This window comes from Amblyomma americanum, chromosome 9 (genome assembly GCF_052857255.1).
Source record: "Amblyomma americanum isolate KBUSLIRL-KWMA chromosome 9, ASM5285725v1, whole genome shotgun sequence".
Lineage (NCBI taxonomy): Eukaryota > Metazoa > Arthropoda > Arachnida > Ixodida > Ixodidae > Amblyomma > Amblyomma americanum.
This window is the reverse complement of record NC_135505.1, coordinates 60,229,138-60,253,365: the sequence shown is the minus strand read 5'-3', so window position 1 is coordinate 60,253,365 and position 24,228 is coordinate 60,229,138. Positions and strand designations below refer to the sequence as shown.

General features: G+C 47.2%; 2 protein-coding genes across 5 annotated transcripts in view; one reads left to right on the top strand and one right to left on the bottom strand.

Annotated features, from left to right (window-relative positions):
- Positions 1-24,228, bottom strand: part of LOC144104540 (ufm1-specific protease 1-like) — a 109,325-nt gene that overhangs the window by 49,716 nt on the left and 35,381 nt on the right. The gene's annotated exons all lie outside the window — the stretch shown is intronic.
- LOC144104541 (uncharacterized) lies at positions 8,197-10,880 on the top strand. The gene is made up of 2 exons (XM_077637628.1): positions 8,197-8,466; positions 9,345-10,880. The coding sequence occupies exons 1-2, from the start codon at positions 8,395-8,397 to the stop codon at positions 9,630-9,632; spliced, it is 360 nt and encodes a 119-aa protein (XP_077493754.1). The 5' UTR covers positions 8,197-8,394; the 3' UTR covers positions 9,633-10,880.

The following is a 24,228-nucleotide window of genomic DNA, read 5'->3' as shown; positions in this document are numbered from 1 at the left end:
TCTACTCAGTCCGTGAAAATGAGCCACATTTTGATAAAATGGGTGGAGGAATCTAAGTGGGATGTTTATCCTATTAAATCCCTCGCGGACCCTGCCATCGGCATCCGACTTTTAACTGAAGAAGGCGCCATAAAAAAATTGAAAGGCTCAGTTGTAAGCGTTTTCTGGAAGGAGGGCGAGCAGCCGGCGAAAGCTGAATTGCTGTACCTAGGTGAGTACTTGTATTTCTTTTGCGTGTTTAGTCAATTTTACGCCTTTTCAGGTAGTGGAGTTCATTTGCATTGTTTCTGTCAGGTAAACAAGCCTCACTAGAAAAAAAAAAAGGGCGAAACTTGCCGCGGAAGCGCCAGAATGCGTGGACAGGCGGAGGGAGGACAGCCAACCGTCAGTCGGGATGGCCACGTGCAATGTGCGTATCAATGATGCTGTTAGATGTGTTCTTTGCACTGTCGTTCATTTCAAAGCGATTTCAGTTCAAGGGGGGCCGTTTGAATATTTGTGCGTGCGCGGTGGCGAACGCAATATCAAGGATAACTGTGGGCATTTCACCACAGATGCTGTTATTGTAACATGCTTTTAATGCGGGGCAATTTACTGTATCAGGTTTACTAATAACTTTGTTCCTGTGCCTCTTGACGAGCAAGGAAACAAAAATGTGTTCCGCGTGCATTCGCAACCTGCACGCAGAAGTTGCATATGTAAACCCTTTACTGCCTAGGCCATCGCTTATTTTCTCTGTGTGGTGTTTAAATAGTGTGACATATAAATTTTTGCCGCAAAAGACGGAAAGGCGGGAAACCAAATACTTTAGAGGACATCCAGGCCTGGACTGTTTGTACACGCCTGAGAAAAAGTAGAGACCACAAGAACGGTCACACAACTGCATGCAAGGGCTATAAAGTAACGAACTGCTCAGGACTTTGTTAAGGTCTGTTGCCAATTATTTCATTGGCGCAGATGGTAGTTCGTTGCATGTGCTTAGCAGCCCAAACCTAGCTGACGCATAGGTGCCCCTGCGCTTGCTGCTACGACGATGAGTTGCTAATCATTTGTAATAGCATGATCTACAATGCTGCATTTTGCTGCTGATGGTAGGGCTTTTGTGTGTGGGGGTGTGCATTGATCAAATTATCATCAGACTAACTATGCTACGTCCACTGCAAAACAAAGGCCTCTCCTGCTTCGCTTAAACTGACCCTGTCGGGTTCCAGGCATAGTTAACAATGTCTCCTTAGAATCTTTCAGACATCTCATAATGTCTAGGTATAGCTGTGTAAACCTGTGCAGTCATGAAATTTATGAGCATGAGCACTGAAGTGCGTGCCGAGCAGCCTCGAACTCTACTTGTGGTGATGCACGGCGATTGCTTTAAAAAACCGTAGAAAGGGAGGTGCGTTTCTCCGTTTGCCAGAAGCAGGCAAGGCAGCAGAACCCTTTTTGCCACATTGTGAAAAGTAGCCATCGCACATTGCCACAACTAGGGTTTGTAGCTATCTGCCATAGGTTTCTGTGTTCACGACCATAAGTTCATTGACTGCACTGCTGTCGGCACACTTAACACGAATGCTTGACAGCATGGCTTGGACTGACGCCAGTTCCATTGAGCGTTGGCCACTGTTGCTGAGATAATATCTCAGTATGTTTACGGCAGCTAACCACAGCCAGAGTTCAGCTCGATTTGACTGGTCGACTTGTCTTTCTCCTGTGTCTGACCGGCGGGGGAAGAGCACCCACTTGACAGGCTTGTTTTGCCACTTTTTGGTCGTGGCTGCAGTCTCATGTGCACCCGAAAAATGTTGCGGTTTGCTTATCTCAGCAAAGCAACATGGTGTGCGATGTCTTGCATGCCTTTCGAGTTTGGCCTCAAAGTGTGCATCGAAGGGTTCTTTGCAGGGCAGCTTCCTGCATAGTCCATGCTGCTCTGGAGATCTAGTGTCGGGGCATAGGAACTGCACGTACATGTCTTGAGCTAGAAAGACTCGTCGATGCGATTCAAACTAAGCTTTTATAAAGTGGAGTTTTAGGCCAGTTGGTGATTCATGATTTCCAGGTTGCCTTAGCATGAGACAAACAAGGACAAGAGAGGGACACAGGACGAGCGCTCGTCCTGTGTCCCTTTCAACACAGACTGCTGTACAGGGCAACACTCATCAATGACGTCTCGTCTGGAGTCTCCAAATCTGCAGTGTCGTTTCCGCGATGTTCTAGGTTATCCGCAGTTTCCTTTTCGCACTCAGCGCGGTTCCTTAATATTTGGGTACCATTCTTTCCATTCAGCATGTAGAAAGTGCAAAATATGATGGACCTCATCCCTAGCATTACCACTTGTATAAGTATCATATTATTGAACAAAAACCTGCAATGGACTAAAGGCTCCACTACGGTACCTGTTTCTTCCTTTCTTCTTTTAGTCCCTCCTTTATCCTTTCCCTTATGGCAGGGTTCAGGTGTCCTGTTCAGGTGTCTGCTGATATGTGAGACAGACACTGGGCCATTTCCTTTCCCCAAGAAATCAATTTTCTGTAAAGGGTGTGATTCCCCTAGCCTAGCAATGTGCAAAGCCTGCCATTTTCTAGCCTGCAAGACAGCAGGAAAATAAATAATTTCAGGGCATATGGCAATAAAATTTGTAGGGTTTTCAAGGGACTATGCAATATATTAATTGAGATTACATAAAGCAGACGAGAGATAGGCATTTCATCACTCGTCACCCCTATGGAAGAATTTTTAAGCTAGCATCAATAACACAGGATATAGACGATTTAAAATTACGCTCCTCCACTCCCCCCTCAACTCGTACACGCGGGGCACCAGACAAAAATAAAGAAAACAGCTCTGGGACTGGGCCCCGCCCATGAATACGTCATCCGCTGACGTTCCTTTTGCAACTTCCGGTTGTCGCTCCTAGCACCCCAGCAGCAGCGTCGGCGGCGTGATTGCGGCGCGCGTCGGGTTTCTTTGCTTGTTGTCTGTTGTAGTTAGCAGTAATAGACCGGAACCTCAAGGCACGACTGCTCGCTCTTACGGCCGCGATGGGCATCGAGCCCTATGCGTTCACGCCATACCGACTGAACGCCAGTGACGGCAGTAGCGACTCGGCGAGCCACTGCGAGTGGCTCCGGAACTCCATACAGAAGGAGGCGGCAGAGGAAAATTGAAACCATATGCGCGAAGGCAATGCCCTGGCTCGCGCTTGCCCGAGAGAGTCGTGCGGTGGCACGAGCAGACGATTTTCACGGCTACCGGAAGTGTGCCTGTGACGTCGTGGCTGCCGTGGCTCCAGCGAATGAGAGCGTGTGGTGGCCTGGCGACGTCATGGGTACAGTGACGTCTTTTTTCACGATATGTTTAAAAATCTGTCACTACGAGGACACCAATCAGCCCACAAATTTAAAAAAACACGGTTTTTAAAAATTTATAATAAATTGCCGGTTCAGTTTCGAAGACTCATACTTGGTGTGAATGCTTCTTAGCATCATTTCTAAGCATTGAAAACATTTACAGGTGACTTATTATTCATTGCATAGTCCCATAGTCTCTTTAACGCAGTAAAACTGAGTAGAGGTCATGATTTTGCTTTGCTGGGCCGTCGACACATCTGGGGACAATATTACACTCCTCTTAAGCTTGTCTGATCTGTTTGCACTGCAACAGCCGCTGCGGTGGCTTAGTGGTTATGGCGCTCGGCTGCCGGCCTGAAAGACGCGGGTTCGATCTCGACCGCGGCGGTCAAATTTCGGTGGAGGCGAAATTCTAAAGGCCCGTGTACTGTGCGATGTCAGTGCACGTTAAAGAACCCCAGGTGGTCAAAATTTCCGGAGCCCTTCACTACGGCGTCTCTCATAGCCTGAGTTGCTTTGGGATGTTAAACCCCTATAAGCCTATTTGCACTGCAGATGTGCAATTCATGGCATAACTGTGTTCTGCAGTTTAACACGAGGCGTTTGGCTGCGGTGATAGCCTAAAGCTCTCGCGCAGCGGCCTGCAAATCTGATCAGTTCACCTTGCCGCGGGTTCGACTCCCAGTGGTGGATGTTATCTTGATTTCTTTTTAACTTACCTAACGTATCATCGCTATTGCTAGGAAACTGCACAAGATCCAATGATCACAAAATTCCTGGTTGATGTTAGTGAGCAAAACAGTGCTTTTCCACTAAAAGCTTATGGGTTGTATGTGTACTCGCAGGTGGTATCGAAAATCACAGATAGCAAGTGAAAAGGGTGATGTCATCAAGCGTCCTTATAGTACAGCAAGTCGAGCACTGCCACTTCAGACAGTCGTATACATGTTGTTCCTCTATACAAACCTGCCACTGGCCGCCCTCCATGTGGCGTCATTCATGACCTGACAGTCATACCAAAATTGTGACGCGTCGCAGCGCTGACATCAGTCCAAGCCAGCCCAAGCCATGCTGCCGAGCGTTCATGTTAAGCATGCTGATGGCGGTACAACCTTCTCGTTAAGCTCAATTACAATAGTTGCCAACATCTCATTAAGGCTGCAGAATTCCTTTTTGTTTCCAGGGATGTCACATCTAGCTCTCGCCTTGACATTAATCAGCAACATAGTACGGTGTCACCCGTTAACATTTTATATGCTTCATCTGCCCTCCTAACATCACTAAACCCTAGACATCCAATACCTGGAAATTCTTCTAACACTGCCAGGCTAGCCTCACTCTTAAGGTTTTTGCGTTACATGTTGCCAGGTTTAGTTTCCAATGGCAGCCTGTCTGGATCAAGCGATTGTTAGGATTCTCCACTGCATTGTTGTTTAGAGTGCCGCCTTGGTTAGTTGCTCTGCGGCTGCTGGGGATTGAGAGCTAGAGGTTGATTGACTGCAATTAGCCATGGATTAACCATAATGGCATAAAGATCGGTTGATGCCAATGGATGAAGGTCCTCCTTTGGGGCATTTTGCCACTTCTTTCTTGAGCTGTATCTGACTGTAGTAGATGCATAGTTTATAGCCAGAAACTCAACTGTGAGAGCTTTAAAAATTTCAAAACCGCCTTCACTGCTTTCCTCTTATATTAATGTTAGGTGCAGTGCACTACAAACCTTGCTTATGGGGGTGGAGGACAAGGGTCCAAGTGGTCGGGAGGGTGCACTCACACTCAAACCGTAGGCAGTCGCTAAGTAGGTGCCCGATCCGCTCATCAAACCCGTAGTTCTCACGTGCAGGAGAGTCTGCCATTGTGATGAGGTCCGAATAGGCATTTGTAAATGCCACTCTGAGCCACTGGTGACAAACAGCGTAGAATCGCAGTGGGAGAGGTCATACGGTATATCTAGTCTTTAGGGTTAGGAGCCGAGAACCATAACTACCGAGCCACCCTGGCAGAGTAGATGGCAGTTGTATTGTATAATGGCATAAAACCACTAGCAGGTTTTCGCTTCATCCTTAAACTCCCATTTGATAGAAAAATAAGGGCTGGGTACGCAGTACCTCCAAAGTAAACCAAATCAATTTCTTCTTTTTTAGTTTCACATTACATATGACTGAATTGCTTAATAATCAACAAGAAAACTGTTACTAAGCATGGACTTGCAAGTTATTTGCTGCCATTCTATTAACTGGTAATGGGTGCTGCCAGGGGTCACAGCCTCTAAGAGTGCCAGTCAAATGGCTGAAATAGTCCTTACATTTTGGTTGGTATATTTGCCCTTTGTTTTGGTGAAGTCAAGGGGTGGTTCCATATGTGTGCACAAACATGGCTGAACTTTAGGTTTCCCACTGCCAAAGCATGCCTTTGCCTACAAATTGCACAGTGTGTGCTCCTCTTTTCTTCTCAAACCAAATCAGGGGCAAAACTGAAGCGCTAATTACTTGTGGCTGTTCATATTATGAACGGATGGTGCATTATGTTAATCCATTGGTGTCTTGGTTGAAGTTAGTGTTCTTCATTTAATGCATGTGGTACTTGATGAGAATATGCAACAGCAGTAAAGTGGCTTCTAAACTATAAAGGTAGTTTTTTTGCACATGGTGCTTGTTTATTTGTGACAAGTGCACACGTAAGCAGATTGTTCATATTCGCCTGTGTCCTTGATAGTGGTTGTTTTTTTCTTGTGGATTCAGTTTTTCTACCTCAGTAATGAAATGCAATCTGAAATACTCATACTTTTCAGTGCTGGATGTTTCATTATGGTAGAAATGGGTAGCCCTTGCTAGTAGCGCATATCATGTGGACATTAGAACAGCTGAAGTGAGTGCTATTCAGTTTTAAGTGGTCATGCAGTAAACTACTGCAATCATTACGAAAACCAAACCTTTTTTTTTAATACTGAAGACATCTGGCATGTATACTACAGCCAGAAGTGGTTGAAACTGCACAAGGATATGCTTCAATTTTTAAAATATTTTACATTTCAATAATTGTCATGCCACTTCTTCAGGAACACCCATGCTGTAGATCAGCTGCACAGCAGCTTAAGGAGCAGCAGGATGAGATTTCCTGCCTGAAAAATGAAAATCAAAGTTTGAAGAGGCAGCTGGAAGCAGCCGAGAAAATAGCTGGTGAGAATTCTGGGATGGCTTCACATTCCTTGCACTTGAAATTTTAGTTTTGGCATGAAACCTGTTCTTGCAATAAATCATTAAGATGCGTGCGTTTTGTGCTTGGAGGCATTACGTCATACATGTCTGAATATTTAGCATAACTGTGTGCAGTCTGCTGGTTCTTGATCACCACTTCACAGATACAACTGTTCTATGCCCGAAGCATCATTTGTACTGTGTTCGTGCTCAGCGGGTGTAATGTTTACTCTTCTACAGCACTGTTTATTCTTTGCCTTTAACTGTCAACACTTTCAGATCAAGATGGTCTCTTTATAAGCACGCACCGTTGGGCATTATTAGTATTGCCATATCTATTGCTTAACGAAAATATTTGCCTGCTTGAGTTTTCAAACTTATGTCTGTGCTGACATTGTTTACTGATTTCATTTTCCTCTTGCTTCTTTTTCTGCTTCACCATTGCCCCAACACTCCTTTCTCACAGTGCAGCACAGCAAAATGGTTTGTTCTGATTAACCTTCTATGTCTTTCCTTTTCCTTCTCTTTGCTGGTAAGCACAAGTCATAACAATCTTTTTCTTGGTGTTCATTTCAGATATGAGTGTTTTAATCAGGCTGGTTAACAATGCAATATTAATTTTTAATGTAAGACGTCTGTGTTTGTTTTTAAGCAGAGTGACATCTCGGACATATCTTGCAATTTGAGATTTTATTTATGCGCAATATACTCTAGGGCATCTCATGGACTAAAGCAAGGCCCATCATATGAACTGTGTGAAAATGTTTGCAAAAAGTTCTTCAGTTGATAGCTTGTGGATAGGCTTTGCACTTGGAGATGTTTCTTCATTTTTAAAAAATGTGTTTGTCAGCCAGTTGTATAGATGACAGATAGTGTTCAACCTAACACCCAGTTTCTGGAAAATCTTTGAGAGAGCCTTGATACAGTACACTCCACTGAGATGGCTCATCATTTTGTACATGAACTAGGTTGAATTCCAGCTTTATTCTAAGTAGCTATAAACCTTTGGTTCCACACTTTGCCGAGCAATATTCACTACTAATGATAGTAAACTTTCCTAGAATCTATGCGGCTGCTACAGCTTAGTTGCTAGGCCCCTTGCGCTTTTTGAAGGACGAAACGAAACCTTGTGGCAGTATTTTTATTCATGTAAATTTAAAATATAGGCCAGCGATAGGAATGCCTCTTGAATATTTGTGTATTTTGGAAAGGAAAATGTACGAAGCCTGCTCTGCGAAACAGGCATTGGCTACCCTTAACATGCCCAGAAACCGGTGTTTTTGTTTTAAAGGGCCCCTGATATCATTTTGATGGGCTCATTCTAGTGGACCAGATTTGTAGAGGTGGTCTTTGTGGGCATTCCAGTCATATTTGGAAGCTCTGCATGGACCCTATCATTTGGAAATAATTTTTAAAAAATCTCTGCTCGCAGTAGCTTGCAACCGGTTACGGAGACACGCCTCACCGCCTCTGCCCACTGATGTCATTGGGGTGGGGGACGCACGATGAGGTGTCTCCTTAATCGATTGCGAGGTACTGCGAGCAGAGATTTAAAAATTATTTCAAATTATAGGGTTCATGCACAGCTTTCAAATATGAATTGAATACTTACAAAGACCGCCTCTGCAGATATGTTGCACTAGAATAAGCTCATCGAATTCATTTCAGGGCCCTTTTAACTAATTCCATACTTTTTTATAATGGTAGATGTTTATAGGTGTGTTTTGTTTACAACTGGAAAATAGACTACTTACTTGTGGGTTGCTGCCTGGGCTTCGAGTGGTGTGCTCACATTCTTTCTGTTTTAATAGAATGCTAACAATTTTCTTTCCCTGTCCATTGCAGTGCCAGCCAAAATGGTGAAACGGCTGGAGAGAATGCTGGAGTCCAAAAAGGAGCCAGATCAGCCTGTTGTGCCATGTGCAAAGGTTTGTGAGCTAAAATATGATACAAGTGAGGTACTCTTCTGCATTTGAAATTTTCTCTGGCATTCGATAGAGAAGTTATCACGGCTTCTTGAATTCATGCAGGAGCACATTAGAGGCATGTCCTAAAATGTATATCTGAATGTCTGCAGACCGTCGCCCCACCGGACAGTGAAAAGGAGAATCGCCAGAAAGAGGGCACTGCGGGTGATCGGCAGCACATGCATGTTTTTCACTTAGCCAGCCACGTGTAATCATCCTTGTTGGTTCCTCAAGGCATGGAGACGAAATGCTAAATCAGACACGCATTGGTGCCTTAGTATACCAACTGAGCCGTTTACAACCATAAATTCCTCAAATCTTTGCCGCGAAGTGCTGAGCACGAACAGGTTATGAAACACGTATCGAAGAAATGACCAAATTCAGTTATGACTGGCTGTGCACTAAACAGTTGCAGTGTGATCAGTCCTAAGAAAATTGGCAATTGAAAAGGTTATTGTAGAGGCATGCATGTAAATAGATGCTCAGGAAACCCCAAAAACCCTCCATCATACCTCGGTGTACCATAGATCCAATTTGAGGACCCCTGAAGTAGATGGTCATATAGTGAAATATGCTCAGGTAACGTGAAAGAGCCCATGCTTTCCTTGCAGGCACTTCATCTAGTCGCTAGGCTATTACAGCACTACAATTCGCATTGAACCCATTAATGCAGGATCTCTTTCGAAAAATTTTTGCAGTTGCAGTACAGTTAAGTAATTTCCTCGCATTAAACTGCTGACATCCCAGCTGCACAGAGGATAACGGGCAATCTAGCATTTCCATTGAGACAGCTGAATTCGCTTGCTTGCCTTTATCTTTGATTGCTGTGCTGTTTGCAGGTTGACATTGGGAGTGGTGTACTTGTTGACCGCACCATTCTTCAAATGTTGGAGCGGCAGTGTCAGAGCAGCCCTGGGAAATTCGCCAGGGCGCTCCTTCAGAATGTGTTTACGGAGGAGGAGATGAGGGGAAAGTCCCTCTATGGGATGAAAAATAATGTGCAAAAGGGCCTTCCTGTGAAGGAGGCCCTAGACCCTGTTCGGCTGTCTGCTGTGATAGGTGAGTGTTCCATCTCTTCTCTGCTTGATTGCTTAAAAATTAAGGGCCAAAATATAGCAAAGCATTGAAGAAGGAAAAGTATAGGCCATGTAGTTAAGTTTGAGTTTTAAGTTATGAGAGAGACCCGGCTGCTTGCAAGACTTCAGAGCAGTTCCTTCCAACACTCCACTGCCTCGCTGCTCAGAAATTTGGTGCACTTCTTTTATGGGCTGTACTGTCATGGCTTCAGCCTAGAAGGCTAATTTTTCTAGCACCAGATTAACATAACATTCCACAGCACGACAGCACTTGCAAGTGTGTGTGCATTGGTTGCGCCCATGGCGACAGCACTGTGCTTTTGTGCCATATTATGGCACTTGGCACCCCCCTTTTCTATGTCTACATAAACTTTTCCATAGTTGAAGACTACAAGGTCCACAGACCGCAAACTGCTTTGTGCTCACATTTCTCAATGTTTATTATATTATTTCTACCAGAAATGTGTGCTGGCAGATATCTTAGCCCACATGGTATGCTGAAAACACCAAACCTGGCATGTGCAGTCGTGCGAAGGTGGAGGGACCACATGAGTGGGGATGTTTGCGTGGCTGGCAGAAGTGTGTGGGCAAATAGGCTGACATATTTTATCAGTCACCCAATGCATACCTTAAAAACAGACGCTGCACCATGAGAAAGCGCTGGCACGTGCCGCATTTGCTCGTGTATAACCTGCACTGAAATTTGAAAAAACGCCTTTAATAAGTGAGGGTGCGAGTTACCTGCTAATTTTTTCTTTTGGGGGGATCAGCTTCACAGCAGTGCGCAATGGCGGCCTTCCACGTGTAGTCTGCCATTCTCATTGTCGTCAACGCTTGTCAAGTCGACGAGGGGCCAACGAAACGTGTAGCGGAATCCACATTCATAGTCTGTTTATTCTTCCCCCCGCCATTGACCACGTTTTCTTCAGCCAGTGTTGTTGAGCCTAGTGTCGGGCACTCTTTCATGTACTGCACCCCAGTTTGGACTATTTCCCTGCTTTGTTTTGGCGTCATGAGTGCGACTCGGTGGCAGTGTTTCGCAGCGAAAGAGAAGTTAAGCGGAAAATTTCTCTTGCTGCCGACGATATGTGCCAAAGTTGTGCTTTCACTGTCTATGCTAGACAGCAAGGTCACGGCGTTTAGCTTAATACTTCCCGCGCTTCCTTGATGAACCTGGCGGGGCCATGTTATCCACAACCCAAGTGTGCACCACACCGCTTGTCAAACACACTCAAAGACAAGGCACTTTTCGTTCAAAGCAATCACAAAATGGCGAATGAATGTAACTTCGTGAAGACGGAGCGTCACTCGGTCAACACGGTCGGAGAAATCCAATTGACGAAACGGCGAATGACTGTATGAGACCCGCTGTGGTGGCTCAGTGGTTAAGAAGCTCAGCTACTAATCCGGATTCCTTGGGTTCGTATTCGACCGCAGCGGCCGCATTTCAATGGAGGCGAAATGCACAGGCGCCCCTGTGCTGTGCGATGTCAGTGCACGTTAAAGATCCCCAGGTAGTCGAAATTACTCCGGAGCCCTCCACTATGGCACCTCATTGTTCTCTTAGTCCCTTCTTTATCCCTTCTCTTAATGCACGGTTCAGGTGTCCACCGAGGTGTGAGACAGATATTGCACCACTTCCTTCCCCCAACAACCAGTTTTTACTTTTTAACGTATGAGACAAGCGATAACTGCCCCCCGACAATTTTGGCAACAAAAGCAAGTTGACGGCGATGACTATCCGACTGCCACCTCGAAGTGTCAGAGATCGCAGGGACCTCTACTGGCAAAAAAGAGGTACCAAAAGTATTTCAAGCCAATCCAACTGCAGAGTAAATCCACCTCAATCCAAGATGGTGCCTTTTGCGCCAGCAAAAAGCCAATAAGATGGCCGGTTTTGGCCCGCAGGCGACTGAAATTAGTCTGAAAAATCAAACTTTCGGACTTTGAAAGTCCAAAATATCCGTCGCGAATATGTATGCGCTTCTATGGGGTAACTGACAGTGCCTCATCGAACTCCGAATTACTCGTCGGTTACTGCACTTTAATACTTGCTAAGGAGGCACAAGATAAACTGTGCGTTCATGAAATTTAGCGTTCTGTAAGCTCGGTCCTCATGACTCATTTCTGGTGCAAATAGCTGAAGCAAGCATGGGCACATTCAGTTGGGTGAGGTATGCGAGATCTGCCTTACCACTATGAAGGTTACCACAGGCCAAAACAGGCTACTGTATGAATAATAGGACTCTTTAGCAGACTGTTTTGTTTGAAGCAGAGTAAAACATCTGTGCTGACATGCTTTCTTTGTGGAGTGCCATGGAAATCAGAGCTATAAAATTGAATGTTCTATACACAACTGTAATTAATGCACAAGTAGCATGGCAGTGGTTCTTTAGGAAGGTAGTTTTATCTGCTTGTGCAGTTTAATTGCTTTTGCTGCTTTTGTGTACTTAGCTTTTATCTTAGTATAATCCAGCCTGCCCAACATTGTAGTTTATTTTTTTGCAGTTACTGTTTCTCAGTGGTTGTGGATGTCGAATTTTCTTTGACTTTTCCTGAACAATTAATATTGCTGAAACTGTTCAAGACGGACAGTATTGAAGTGCACATTCTGTGTGTAACCCGATGCTTTAGTATACTCTCTTCTGTTTCATGTACAAGGAGAAAGTAAGCATAGTATGGTAATGTTCACCGAGTTGAGGCAGCTAGTTGTGGCAATAGTTTCAGTTGATATCATGCAAGCAGTGACAGGCATATTGACTCATTCTTGACGGCACATGTAATTTCATGCATGCCCCAGTGCAGTGGCTCAGTGGTTATGCACTCGGCGGCCATATTTAAGTGCACAGAACGCCATGTGGTCCAAATCTGGAGCCTTCCACTGCGGCGCCCCTTATAGCCTTGTGTTGTTCTGGGATGGTAAACCCTATATACCATACCAGTATGACGAGGTGATCAAGGGCAGTGCACACAAATAATATTGACTTTGTGTTTCAGTTGATATGTAGCACACTGTAACTGTGATTTGTTTTATATCTTTGCAGGGTACACGTGTGACCATTTTCCTGGAGTCAATGTTGCGTATTTAAAAAACAGCCTGGCAGCACTCCTTGCACGGGAACTAAAATAATAAACTGAAATGAGTTCAACTATTATTTCCTGCCTTCTGTTAAAAAATGAATATCCAACTATATTTGTTGTTGGTCAGTAACAACGCGCAGAATATGCTCATAATCTACAGCTGACAGAACTACTCGTCTCTAAGCTAAGCAGATATCTGAAATATCACTTCTTGAAAAATTTGCGAGTTGAATGAGTGTGATAAAGTAAAATGGTTGCTTCATCCAAAATAGTTCAAACCAGCTGTGCACGAAAAAATTACTAATGCATGCCCACTTTATCCAAGGTACACACTGGCTTCATCACCTAGAAAGTGCACTAGCCTGTCTGGAGGTGAATTGTGATATGACGCAGCTAAATTAACATGACGTACATACTACAGCTTTAAGCTGTACAAAACTCATGGAAATGGGGATGAGTCAGGCAAGGTTGTGCTTATATGCCAGGTGGTAGTAAATTTAGAAGGACAAGTTGATTTCTATGGTGCATAGTAGGAGATGAAGCATTGCATTGGGGAGGTGTACCTGCCTGCCACCAGCTCTGACTGTAGGTCCTGGCTGCCGATAGCTAGAAAGGCACGAGGTGGTAGTGATCGCTGTACAGTATGCACTGTACTGCGGCTTGGAAGTTTTCTGGACCAGGAATCATTCACCCAGCTTATTCATTGTGGCACTACTTTCACCCCTCAAGCTCATCACCATTTTGTACTCTTCAATGATCCGGGACGATCGTTCATGGCCCCAGATAGTGTTACAAAGACGACGAGGCTGGCAGTGGCATGGTGCTCATGCCTGACTGCCATTAAATCATATCTCTGCCGTTGCTCATCGCGCCTCATTCTTTGGCTGGCCGCCACGTGCCAAGTTAGCTGCTGGCTAACTTATGATCGTACACATTTTTTGTTGTTTATTGGTCGAAATTCAACAGATAATCAACTTTTAGCTTTTCAACATCACTTCAACAGAAAATCAACAGCAGTTAGTGTTGAATTATTTAACACATGCTCAACAAAAACTCATGTGCCAATTTTCAACATGTGCTCAACATGCTGTCAACACTGAATCACCCAAAACTCTCCACCTTTTCAACACAATTTCAACAGTGTGTGTTGACACGGGTTGCTGGAATTTCAACACAAAGTCAACATGCATTTTTGTAAGGGCAAGGTAGGCAGCCGAGACGGGCCTCCTCCGCCTCCCCATACTCCCCTACCTTCTCCTCCACCAAATCTTCCTCCTCCTCCCTCCATTAACTCTGATGTCGCGGACCTCCGCCGCGAGCTCGAGACCCTCCGGGCACAGAATGCTCAACTCCACGCCAAAATTCACGCGCTAGAAATGGCTCGGTCGTCCCCGCCCACTGCCCAGGTAGCTCCGGAACCGATGCAAGAAGTGCCGGCGGATCTGACACTCTCTAGCTCTGACGTGCTTTTCACCGCCCTCGAAAATGCCCTCGCCCAATTAACGACTCAGATGTCCAATTTTGGCCAAATCCAAGACAACCTGCTCAAGGCAGTCACGGCAACAGTTACGGCCGCCGTGACAGCAAACATTAAGACATGGTTAGAGTCAAACCCTCGGCTTCTCCGCCGAATGGGACCCCTCAAAGACGCGAACCGCTCGTCAAAATTCAATCGACCTATTGATCTAACCGAACTCTCGGAGGAGCCGGAACCGCTTCCGCTGCAGGTGGCGGAACATGTTCCGGTTCTCCAAGGCAGTCTCTCTTCAAATCGGCATGGCTGCGTCCCCTCCCAACCAACCCCCTAGAGGGTGCCGCCCCCCGCAAAGACAACAAGCTCTTTCCCTTGTACAGTGGAACTGCCGGGGTTTCAAAGACAGGACCAAACGCGCCAACTTAAGGACGTACATTGACAACCTTGAACACCCCGCCGCAGTCCTTGCGTTGCAAGAAACCGGGGATGCGGTCAAGCTCTCGGGCTATAGTACTTTCCAACGAGACCCGTTCACCTGTGTCCTAGTCCATAACGCCTACACAGCGCAGGAGGTTAATCTCGACCTAAATCTGGAATATTCGTACATGATGGTCTCTGTCCTCCCTCTACGGCGAACAGATAGTCCCGCACACATCCTTAATATCTACTGCCCCCCGAAACTCAAAAATATCAGCTTTTCTAACATCTTTAGCGCAGCGCTAAGGATCGCGGGTCGCGACCCCCTCATAATAGTGGGAGATTTTAACGCCCCCTGTCCAATGTGGGGCTATCGCAAGGAAGAGCCGCGTGGTCGTAAGTTGGCGGAACTTATATCTACGCTGGGCATCACTCTTCTAACCGACCCTGCTCACCTGACACGTGTAGGGAACTCCGTCACTCGGGACACCTGCCCCGACCTTACCCTCACGAAACACATCCGACACGCAGAGTGGATCAACACTGAGGACACCCTTGAAAGCGACCACTGCATACTGAACACTGCAATTTACACTCGACCCTTACATCGCCCCCTTGCAACAGCCAAACTTCCCGACTAGAATGCTTTCCGCCAGGCCCTCCCAGTAACTTCTCTCTTGGACCAAGACTACTCAACTTGGGCACACGGACCCATGCAAACACTCCGTTCTCCCGAAAAGCAGATCCAGCTTACGGAACGTGCATCTGACGTGGATAACCACCTGATACACCTCTGGGAAGCTCGCCGCAGCCTCACTAAACGATGGCGGCGGCAAAAACACAATTGTAAGCTCCGCGCTCGCATCTCTGACCTCACCAAGCAAGCTGCCGAGTATGCTGCCCAGCTCGCTGACAATAACTGGGTAGATAGATGCAACAGCGCAGCAAGACAGATGTCAAGCCGCAACACTTGGCGGCTCTTTAGGAGTCTCATATACCCCACACAAACACGCTCGGAAACCCAAAAACACCTCACTCGCGCAATACACAATTTCCAAGGAAACACAGAGCAGCTAGCGAATGTCTTACGCTCAAAATACCTCAGTCAGGATCAAGATCCGCGCGGGCAGGATTATTCGTATGCAGGCAACAATAATCCGGAACTGGATCAGCTTTTCCAGCTTCGCGACCTTCGCGCGGCTCTTGCCAAAATGCGCAGGGGGGCGGCGCCCGGGAGGGATAAGGTCACAGTCAAACTGTTGGCAAACCTCCCCGATCGGGCATACGAATCCTACTTGAATATATCAACACCATTTGGACCGGGGACACTTCGTAGGGGAACTTATGGAAACGATGGTCCGTGACCGCCTCTTGGAATATCTCGAGAACAAGAACACCTTCGCCGACACCATGTTCGGCTTCCGACCTCATAAGTCCGCACAAGACATATTTTTACAACTTCATCGCGAGGTTCTCGAACCCATAGAACACCCACACAATGACAAGATAGTCCTAGCACTCGATCTGAAGGGTGCGTTTGATAACGTTAAACACAGCGTCATATTAAAACATCTTAGCGAGACCAACTGCGGTCCTCGTACATTCAACTACATCAAACATTTCTTAACAGACCGCTTGGCCTATATACGCATACAAGAGACCGAGTACAGCCCGTTTCAGATGGGAACGTGGGGCACACCACAAGGCGCTGTGTTGTTCCCGCTTCTCTTTAATATTGCCATGATGCACCTCCCAGCGCAGCTGGCGGGTGTCGGCGGTGTTCAGCATGCACTGTACGCCGATGACATCACCATCTGGCCTACTACGGGAAACATAGGAGAGATGGAGGAATGCCTGCAAGCAGCGGCGCACACAGTAGACCACTATGCTACGTACTGCGGCCTCCAGTGCTCCCCGTCCAAGTCTGAATTTGTGCACATTCGACATTCTCAGAAATGCAAAATCTCCGTTCAGCTCTCTCTCGCCAGCGGCCCCATCTGTGAAGCGCAGGAGCTGCGAATACTCGGTCTCTTCATTAATCAGCATCGCAAGGTAGACACGACCCTTGCCAAACTCCGCAGAGTCGGCGACCAGGTGGGCCGAATGGTTCGCCGCGTTTCCAACAAGCGAGGAGGGTTGCGAAGTAAGGATGCGGTGCGGCTCGCCCATGCCTTCATAACTAGTCGAGTACTGTACTCGACTTCTTACCTCCGCTTACGGAAACATGACGAAGATTGAAGGTTGTCCTCCGCAAAATTTTCAAGAGAGCCCTCGACCTCCCGATCTCCACTTCCAACGCGCGACTGCTCGCGTTGGGGATGGTGAACACCTATAGGGAACTTCGCGAGGCGCATCTCGTTAACCAATACACGCGTCTCGCTCAGACCGTGTCCGGTCGCCGCCTCTTGGACCGGTTACACATCAAACATGACCATCATACAATGGAACGGGTTCGAGTGCCCGAACTATGGAGACGTGCCCTCTACGTTCGACCCCTTCCGACTAAGATGAACAAGGAGGACCATAATGGCCGGCGCCAGGCGCGGGCGGATGCCCTGCACCGCCACTATGGCTCAAAGAAACACGTCTTCTACGTCGACATTGCAGGCCCCTACCACCACTCCAGGGGGGAATGGTACACGGCTGCAGTCGTACACGAGGGAAGGCAGGTGGACGGCCTCTCGCTCAGGGCGCCCAGCTCAACTCATGAGGAGGAGGTAGCGATCGCCCTCGCAGCCTCCCATCCCGACTCTAAATTCATCCTCACAGACTCTCGCGGAGCCTGTTGTAACTTTGAGTTCGGTTCGGTCACTCCACTTGCTCACCAAATTCTTCATCACAGTACTCGCGACTGCGATCCAACTCACCGCTCAATCATATGGGTCCTCGGCCACCAAGGCATGCCAGGTAACGAAGCCGCCCATGAGGCAGCCCGCGCACTCACTTACCGGGCACCAGGCGTTCTTTGGGAGGACCTTAACCCGGATCAAATCCCTCTTCTTTCTTTTAAAGATATCACAGAGCACTATCGTGCCGAACACCGGCGCTACCCAGTTCCTATGAAGGGACTGGGTAAAGCTGGCGAACTCTCCTTAGGCTCTTTACAAACACCCTGCTGTGCCCGGCGGTTCTCAAGCATTTTGACTCTTCTTTTGAGTCGCTGCTCATTCTGTGAGGAGGTGGCAGACACCTTTCACACGGTTTCGGCATGCAGGCAAAATCCTCTGCCCCCATCCCCCCTTCCCCTACCCGAGAGGACTGGGAGGCGGCTCTGCTCAGCTGCAAGGAACTATCGGCCCAACAGGCCCTGGTTCGACGGACCTGCGCAGCGGTCAGGACCAACGGGGTCCCGGAATGAGGTGGTCTGTTCGATTTACCTGCACTACTGGAACTAGTTCATGTGGTGCCGCACTCGGCCATTCGTTTTGGCATTGCAGCGTGGCGCCCTCTGAACTGAGGCGTTCGTTTTAAACATGTGCAGGCATCGTGCAGGCCTAGTTCAGGCAGATCCTGCACTGCGTTGAGAGCTGGTGCCAGTAGTACCGAGTTATTTGCGGAGCCATGGCAGCAGACGATGGGAGCATATGTGTCGCGATCAGCGGCGTGTTGACTAGATTGATGCCGATCGTCAATGAAGATGGGAGTCGGCTTCGCCAGGAGAATGGCTATGCCTACGAGAATTCAGGTATGTTTTGGCCGTTTGGACGTAGATCATTGCATGCAACACGTGGTTGCATGAGGCATTTCGTTCGGAACGCCAAACCCGCAAGAAATATTTCGCTGCGCATATGCGCTTAACTGAGCGTGCTGATTGTGTTCTTAGCTGCGATTATGTCATCTTAGCCGCTTCCCCAAACTATTTGGCGCACGATAATCCCGAGTAGACAAAGGCGGTCCGTGCATGTACGAGTTGTTTAGAGGTCACGTTTTCTACTGTTATTGATCCCAAATTTGTAAGTCTTTAGACATGCATCTAAACAATTAAGCGTCTTTGTGAGTTTTTATTGATCCCACATTTGTAATCATTTAGACATGCATCTAAACAATTCAGCGTCATTCGTGTTTACGTTGGCGGGATGTACTGCATTTGACCAAAACAAAAAAATCAAATGTACATCCAGTATTTTTTTGGTGGAGCGCACAGACTAGATTGCGATGTTGCACTGAGCAATTTTGTACTCTTCACGCAGACGGGACAGTTATGACTGTTGTTTTCGCGGATGACGAGCCGCATACCAGCACCTCATCGCTGCCAGCAGAATCTGGTGCGGCACACGCTCAGCGGGCAGATTCTGCTGGTCAGCAGGGTTTCGCAGAGGAAGTGCCGGGAATGACATACGGTGGATCCTGCGAACTGTGGCCTGAGAGGAGGACACGGTTCCTAATAAGTCAATACAAAGAAAAAAAAGAACTTCTGGGGAAAAAAGGTGGCTTCCGGTAAGCTTTATTTCTTGTAAGCAAACAGTGGTGTTTGGGTTCGATCATGTGAGAAACTGTGTCGAGCAAGACAATTTTTTATGCCGCTTGCGAGTCCTTACTAGAGGCCATCAAACGTGTGCAGGAGCCCCTAAATGCCCTCAGTGGTCTTTGTATGCACACGGTCTGCTTTTCGCCGGTATATCCTGGCAGTCAAGATGCCGATAAAGCCGTCAAGGTTATGAAATGTTGGAACAATACTTCTATCCTCTACAAATACTTTGAGCTGCAGGGGTGTTGCAAATGCCTTACTATACTGCTCAAAAGCAGACCCTGTTGCCTCGGAACTTTTGACGTGCCCTGTACGTCTACAGACATTTTGAGAGCCCTTGACACAGAGCAGTTTTTTCTTTAAATGAAAATTGATCACATTTTCATGATCCCTGTCTCTGTAGGACGAAGAGGGCACTGTGGCAAGCCGTTACCGAGGCAGTGAATGGGGAATTTCAATGCAGCATTAGCGCCATACAGGCAGAAAATAAATAGAAAAGCCTAGAAAGGGCTTCTAAAAGAGCTAAAACAAAAAATAACTCATCTGGCCATTCCAGAGTTTTTTGCAACCACGAAGAGTAAGTACTTTTTTTTTTAGATCTAAACCATAGCAAATGGAACAAGGGGTCTTGCCAATTGCCAACGTTCTGACAAGTGGACTTGCAGTTGCCCAATTGAAGGCATCTACTTCTCGAAACGTTTATGCTGCATTATCCCATGTGCATATCACGCTACTGTGCATTTACTTGATCTGCCATTCATAAAGCTTCCCAACATTTCTTTTGGGGAGCTAGGTGAAGTGCTGGAATGCGAGCACCATATCACACCGCCATTTCTCGTAGCCCCTGGAAAGGTATTGCAGGGTGAAAATTCAAGGTAAGACTGCTCGAGTTTAAATGTTGACAAATTTCAGAAAACAGTGCTTTCAACATTAAGTGATTGTTTCAGCACACCTTCTGACACAGAAGCCAGCTGCCAGGAGGAAGAACCCTCACAAGAGCGCCAGGAGACCCCACACCACAAGAGGCGTCGCAAGGACACCTCTATCGACAGCCTCCTGAATGTTCTTCAGGAGGCCAAGAAGGACAGGCAGGGCTGAACGGTTCAACAAAAAGATGGCTCTGCTGGAGCGGCTTGTGGTTGCAGTTGAAGGAAAGTCAACGCAGGCGGAATAAAGCTTTGAAAACACTGAATTTCGTATTACTATCTCACAAGCCACCAAGATCACATGGTTACAGCCAGCATGCTTATGATAGCGCAGTTGTTTACAGCAGTGCTCAAGCCTCTGAACACATTGAACATGCACTTAATAAAGGCACAATCATAATCAATATGACTTGTAACAGACTTCAAGTTAATCCATGCAGGTTTCTGCCTTATAGCTAGTGCATGTTCTTGCACTTCGTTCATTGCATTGCTGGCTAATTGCATGATTGCGATTTCATTGAGAACTTAGCTCCTTCCACATGTGATGTAGCTGTCCATATCAAGCATAGGCACAGGGACTAATGCTGAGAATAGTTGGAATAGTCGTAAAAGAAAAATTCACTCAAGTGATGTGACAGCACTGTATAAGCTCTGGAGGTATCAAAAACAGATGTGCTGTTTAATTAAACACTTCAACAAAAAGTGCTTAATGTGAGCACTCAAAAATTTTCACGTCAGCACTGCTTCTGTGCAATATCTTTTCGCAGGCTCTCGCTGAAACCTGCCACATGACGGTCAATGAAGGTGCCAGTGTCCTCATCATTGCCAACTTCTTCTTGCTGAGGCAGGTGCTGCAGTTCATCAAAGTCTCTCTCTTCATTGCACAGATTGTGTAGAACACACGCACCCATGACAATTAGGACGCACCGCTTTATGCTGGCAGCATCGACAAGATATAGCCGCCTGAAGCGCTGCTTCAACAATCCAAAAGCATTTTCAACTGCAACTCTTTGTTGCGAGTGCACTTTGTTGTATTTCTTTTTCCACGACGGGAAAGTTTGCTCGTTATCCCGGTATGGTGTCAAAAGCCACGGAAGAAGAGGGTAAGCTGAATCTCCAAGAAGATAGCCATTACTGCACTTGGTCAGGGCCTCTTCAAAAATTGTGCTTTCACGCAGAATTCTTGCATCGTGCGCCGAGCCAGGGAAGCCAATGAATATGTCTAGAAATTTGTTCCTATCATCGGCAATAGCTTGTAGGACAATGGACGGCCATTTCTTACAATTGTAGTAGGAGTGTGGAGACTCCGTCGGCTTGTTGATTTCGATGTGGCAGCCATCAATACAGCCTATGGTCTTTTTAGGCCCCTTGCCGGCGCTTTTTGCCAGGAAGCTGGCCTTGCTGCGTTCCTGCTCCAGTCTATCTGGCCAGGCAATCACTTCCGCGCTCACGCTGTTTAGGAAGTCCAAGATTCGCTCGACACAACTGTGTATGGTCGACACGGCAAGGTCGAAGCGGTCGGCCAGGGAGTACATGCTGCACTGTCCACCCAAGTAGCACAAAACCACCAAGCATGTCTTTTCGGCACTAACTCTTGGACGCCCTCTTGTCGCGTTCGGGAAAAACGGTGACGCCATGTACCATGCGGCAAGTCTGTTAAACGTCTCACGCGATAGGCGGAAAAGCTTTTTAAATTCAAAATCAAAATAACGACTTACAGCTTCTTCATAGTACTTTGGAATTCTGTTGCGTCGTAACCTAGTTAGCTTCAGGGCTAGAATTGCGACATCATAGAACTCTTCGTCTTCACTGTCGGAGTCCATCAGTTCGACAGCTGTTTGAACGATGGCTACAGTTGATGCTGCGCAATCCATAGCTCTCCGCAACAAATTAGCACGCTTGCACACTACAGACACCTCGTCAGCTCAAGCGCAGGCAGGGAACAGGGGGAATGGCGAGGCGAAGCGCCAAGACTAGCAGAAGGCCTGCACTTTGGCATTCGTTTTAGTTTGGCGCTAGTGTCGCGCTATGCCTGCACGGCTGAACTGGCGCTGCATGAGTGCAGCACTTTCTCTGAACTGCCTGGAACTAGTTCATGCAGTGCAAGGTAAATCGAACAGACCTAGGGACTCCGCCTTCTATTGTAAGGGGCGATGCCCACTAGGGGCCTCTCCCCGAGCAACCCTCTGTACATATAGCCTAATAAATGCTTTTCACCACCACCACCACCGACAGACTGATCGTCTCCGCCACCCTCCATCGCTACCCCATCAGCACCAAAGACGGGGTCGCAAGGGTGACGTCGATCCAGCTGTCGACATACGCAGTGGAATAAGTAGGGGGGAGACGCCGAATCGTTGAGCACGAGAAGCTCCGATCCCACGGCAAATCGAAGGAGCTCGCCCCCCCCCCCCTCCCCCCCCCCCCTCCTGCATCACAGGGATCAGGGCCCCACGTAACGTGCTTGGCGTTAAAATCTCCCCCGAGCACCACGGGCAAGGGAAAGACAGGCCCGTAGATCATCGAAAACCGGCGCCATCGACTGGTGCAGTGCAGCATATGCAGAGATACGGTGGCTAGAAGGGGAGGTGAGAGCATCGGCCGGCGCGGAGTGTAGCAAGGTATCATGCTTGCAGCGGCGGCGCTGCTGTCGACTCAGATCGCGCCGGTGGCTCGCTACCTCTGCTCGCGTGCTCCATGAGCAAGGTAGTGTTGCGTTGTTTTAGCGTCGAGGAGCATGTGTTGACTATGTGACGCTTTCCCACCACTGGAACATAAATGCTAATCGGCCGACGTGGCCAGTTATTCTAAACAGGAATTTAACAAGCATAGCATTACATGCAAACGTACTAGACGCGCGAGTAAAGCCGACGGGTACGAGGCTCTCGCCAAAAATTTTCTTTAGCTATTTTTTAGCTATTTTTACCCGTGAAAAAACGCAACAAGTTGTTGCCGAAAAAAGCGCTGGATTTCTCTCGGCTGTGAGCCAGTGTTTTTCTCAAGCCATAAAAAGCAACGGCCCTTGCAGTACACCACAAAATTTTATTGCAGGGATGGACTAGTATTTGGGCAAAGCCAGCCAGTAAGGGCAAACAAGTGATGCAGCCTAAAACAGAACACAAAAAATTAACGCACCATGCAAGGGACAACACACCCTCAGGTAACATGCCTCAGCTTAAGGTGCTGCGTTCTTTGCCTCTTTCCCTCTCTAGCCTTGTTCTGTGCTTGTACTAGAAAATGTAGCCTTGTTAGTGCATAAAACTTCACAACATGATTTGTTACTTCTGTGCTGTGTTTGTCGCAGCAAACTGTACTTAGCCAGTTCCTCGCCAAAGAGGAAATCAAATCCATCACACTGTTGGCATTTAGCCTATTGACACTGAAACAATGTGTGAACGAATCCTCTAGCTTCACAATCAATTTCTGAAGCTCCTGAGATGGATATAGCAAGCCTCCATTATCAACCTCTTGTGTCAGGCAAGCTTCCTTTGGAAGTTGAGAGCCAGCTGGAAGGAGCAGTGCTCTAGAGCAGTCATGGCACTTTGTTTTGCTGAGCACTTTCCGAGCAACATATCCTGCGACATAGTAGGAAATCCGCGAGTCACTCCTTATTGCTACAGTAGCATCATGATCAGCAAGTAGATCGCAAGATGCAAGCACCTCATGAACTTCGTTCAAGCACCCAATATCCATCAGCTGATCAAGCTTTCCTTGAATGCTTCCTGGCTTTTCACTGGTTGCCGAGAGATGGCTCTTCATCAATGAGGGCGACACATTTCCATTTGGCGGGGCCTTCGCTAAGCTACAAAATGACAAGCAATTCACTGACATCAAAAACTGTGACACTGTAGGGTGATCATTATTGCCTGACATTTGCCTAAGGATACAGAATAAATTTTCTAGGCGATCCTGACTCAAACGAGAGGTCATTAGGTACTTGTAGTCAAGCTCTTCTGTGAGGTAATCAAGAAGGGACATTGTGCTTGTCAGCGTAACACGAAGCCCTTCAGCTGTGCCTTGCGTAAGAAAGCCTACTTTCCCTAATTGTGCTTCCCAGGCGTCTATGTAGGCTAAGAAATCGTTCACCTCGGTGCGACTTTTTGAACCAATACGCATAGCACCACGACTGCACCTGAATGTCATAGCTGCTATCAGCTTAGACATCCGCCTTACAAATGATGCTGTTGCTGCACTCGAGCCAGCACCGCACACCCGTTCAATGTCATCTTGGTACGCATAGAGCCCTCTCAGTACTTCGTCGCTAAATAGTGAAAAAGCAAA

What these genes read in the sequence shown, in the direction of transcription:
- LOC144104541 (XM_077637628.1), top strand. Translation starts at nt 8,395, where the DNA reads ATGGTGAAACGGCTGGAGAGAATGCTGGAGTCCAAAAAGGAGCCAGAT. An exon ending in CTGTTGTGCCATGTGCAAAG is followed by an intron (nt 8,467 to 9,344) that starts GTTTGTGAGCTA and finishes TGCTGTTTGCAG; the next exon opens with GTTGACATTGGGAGTGGTGT.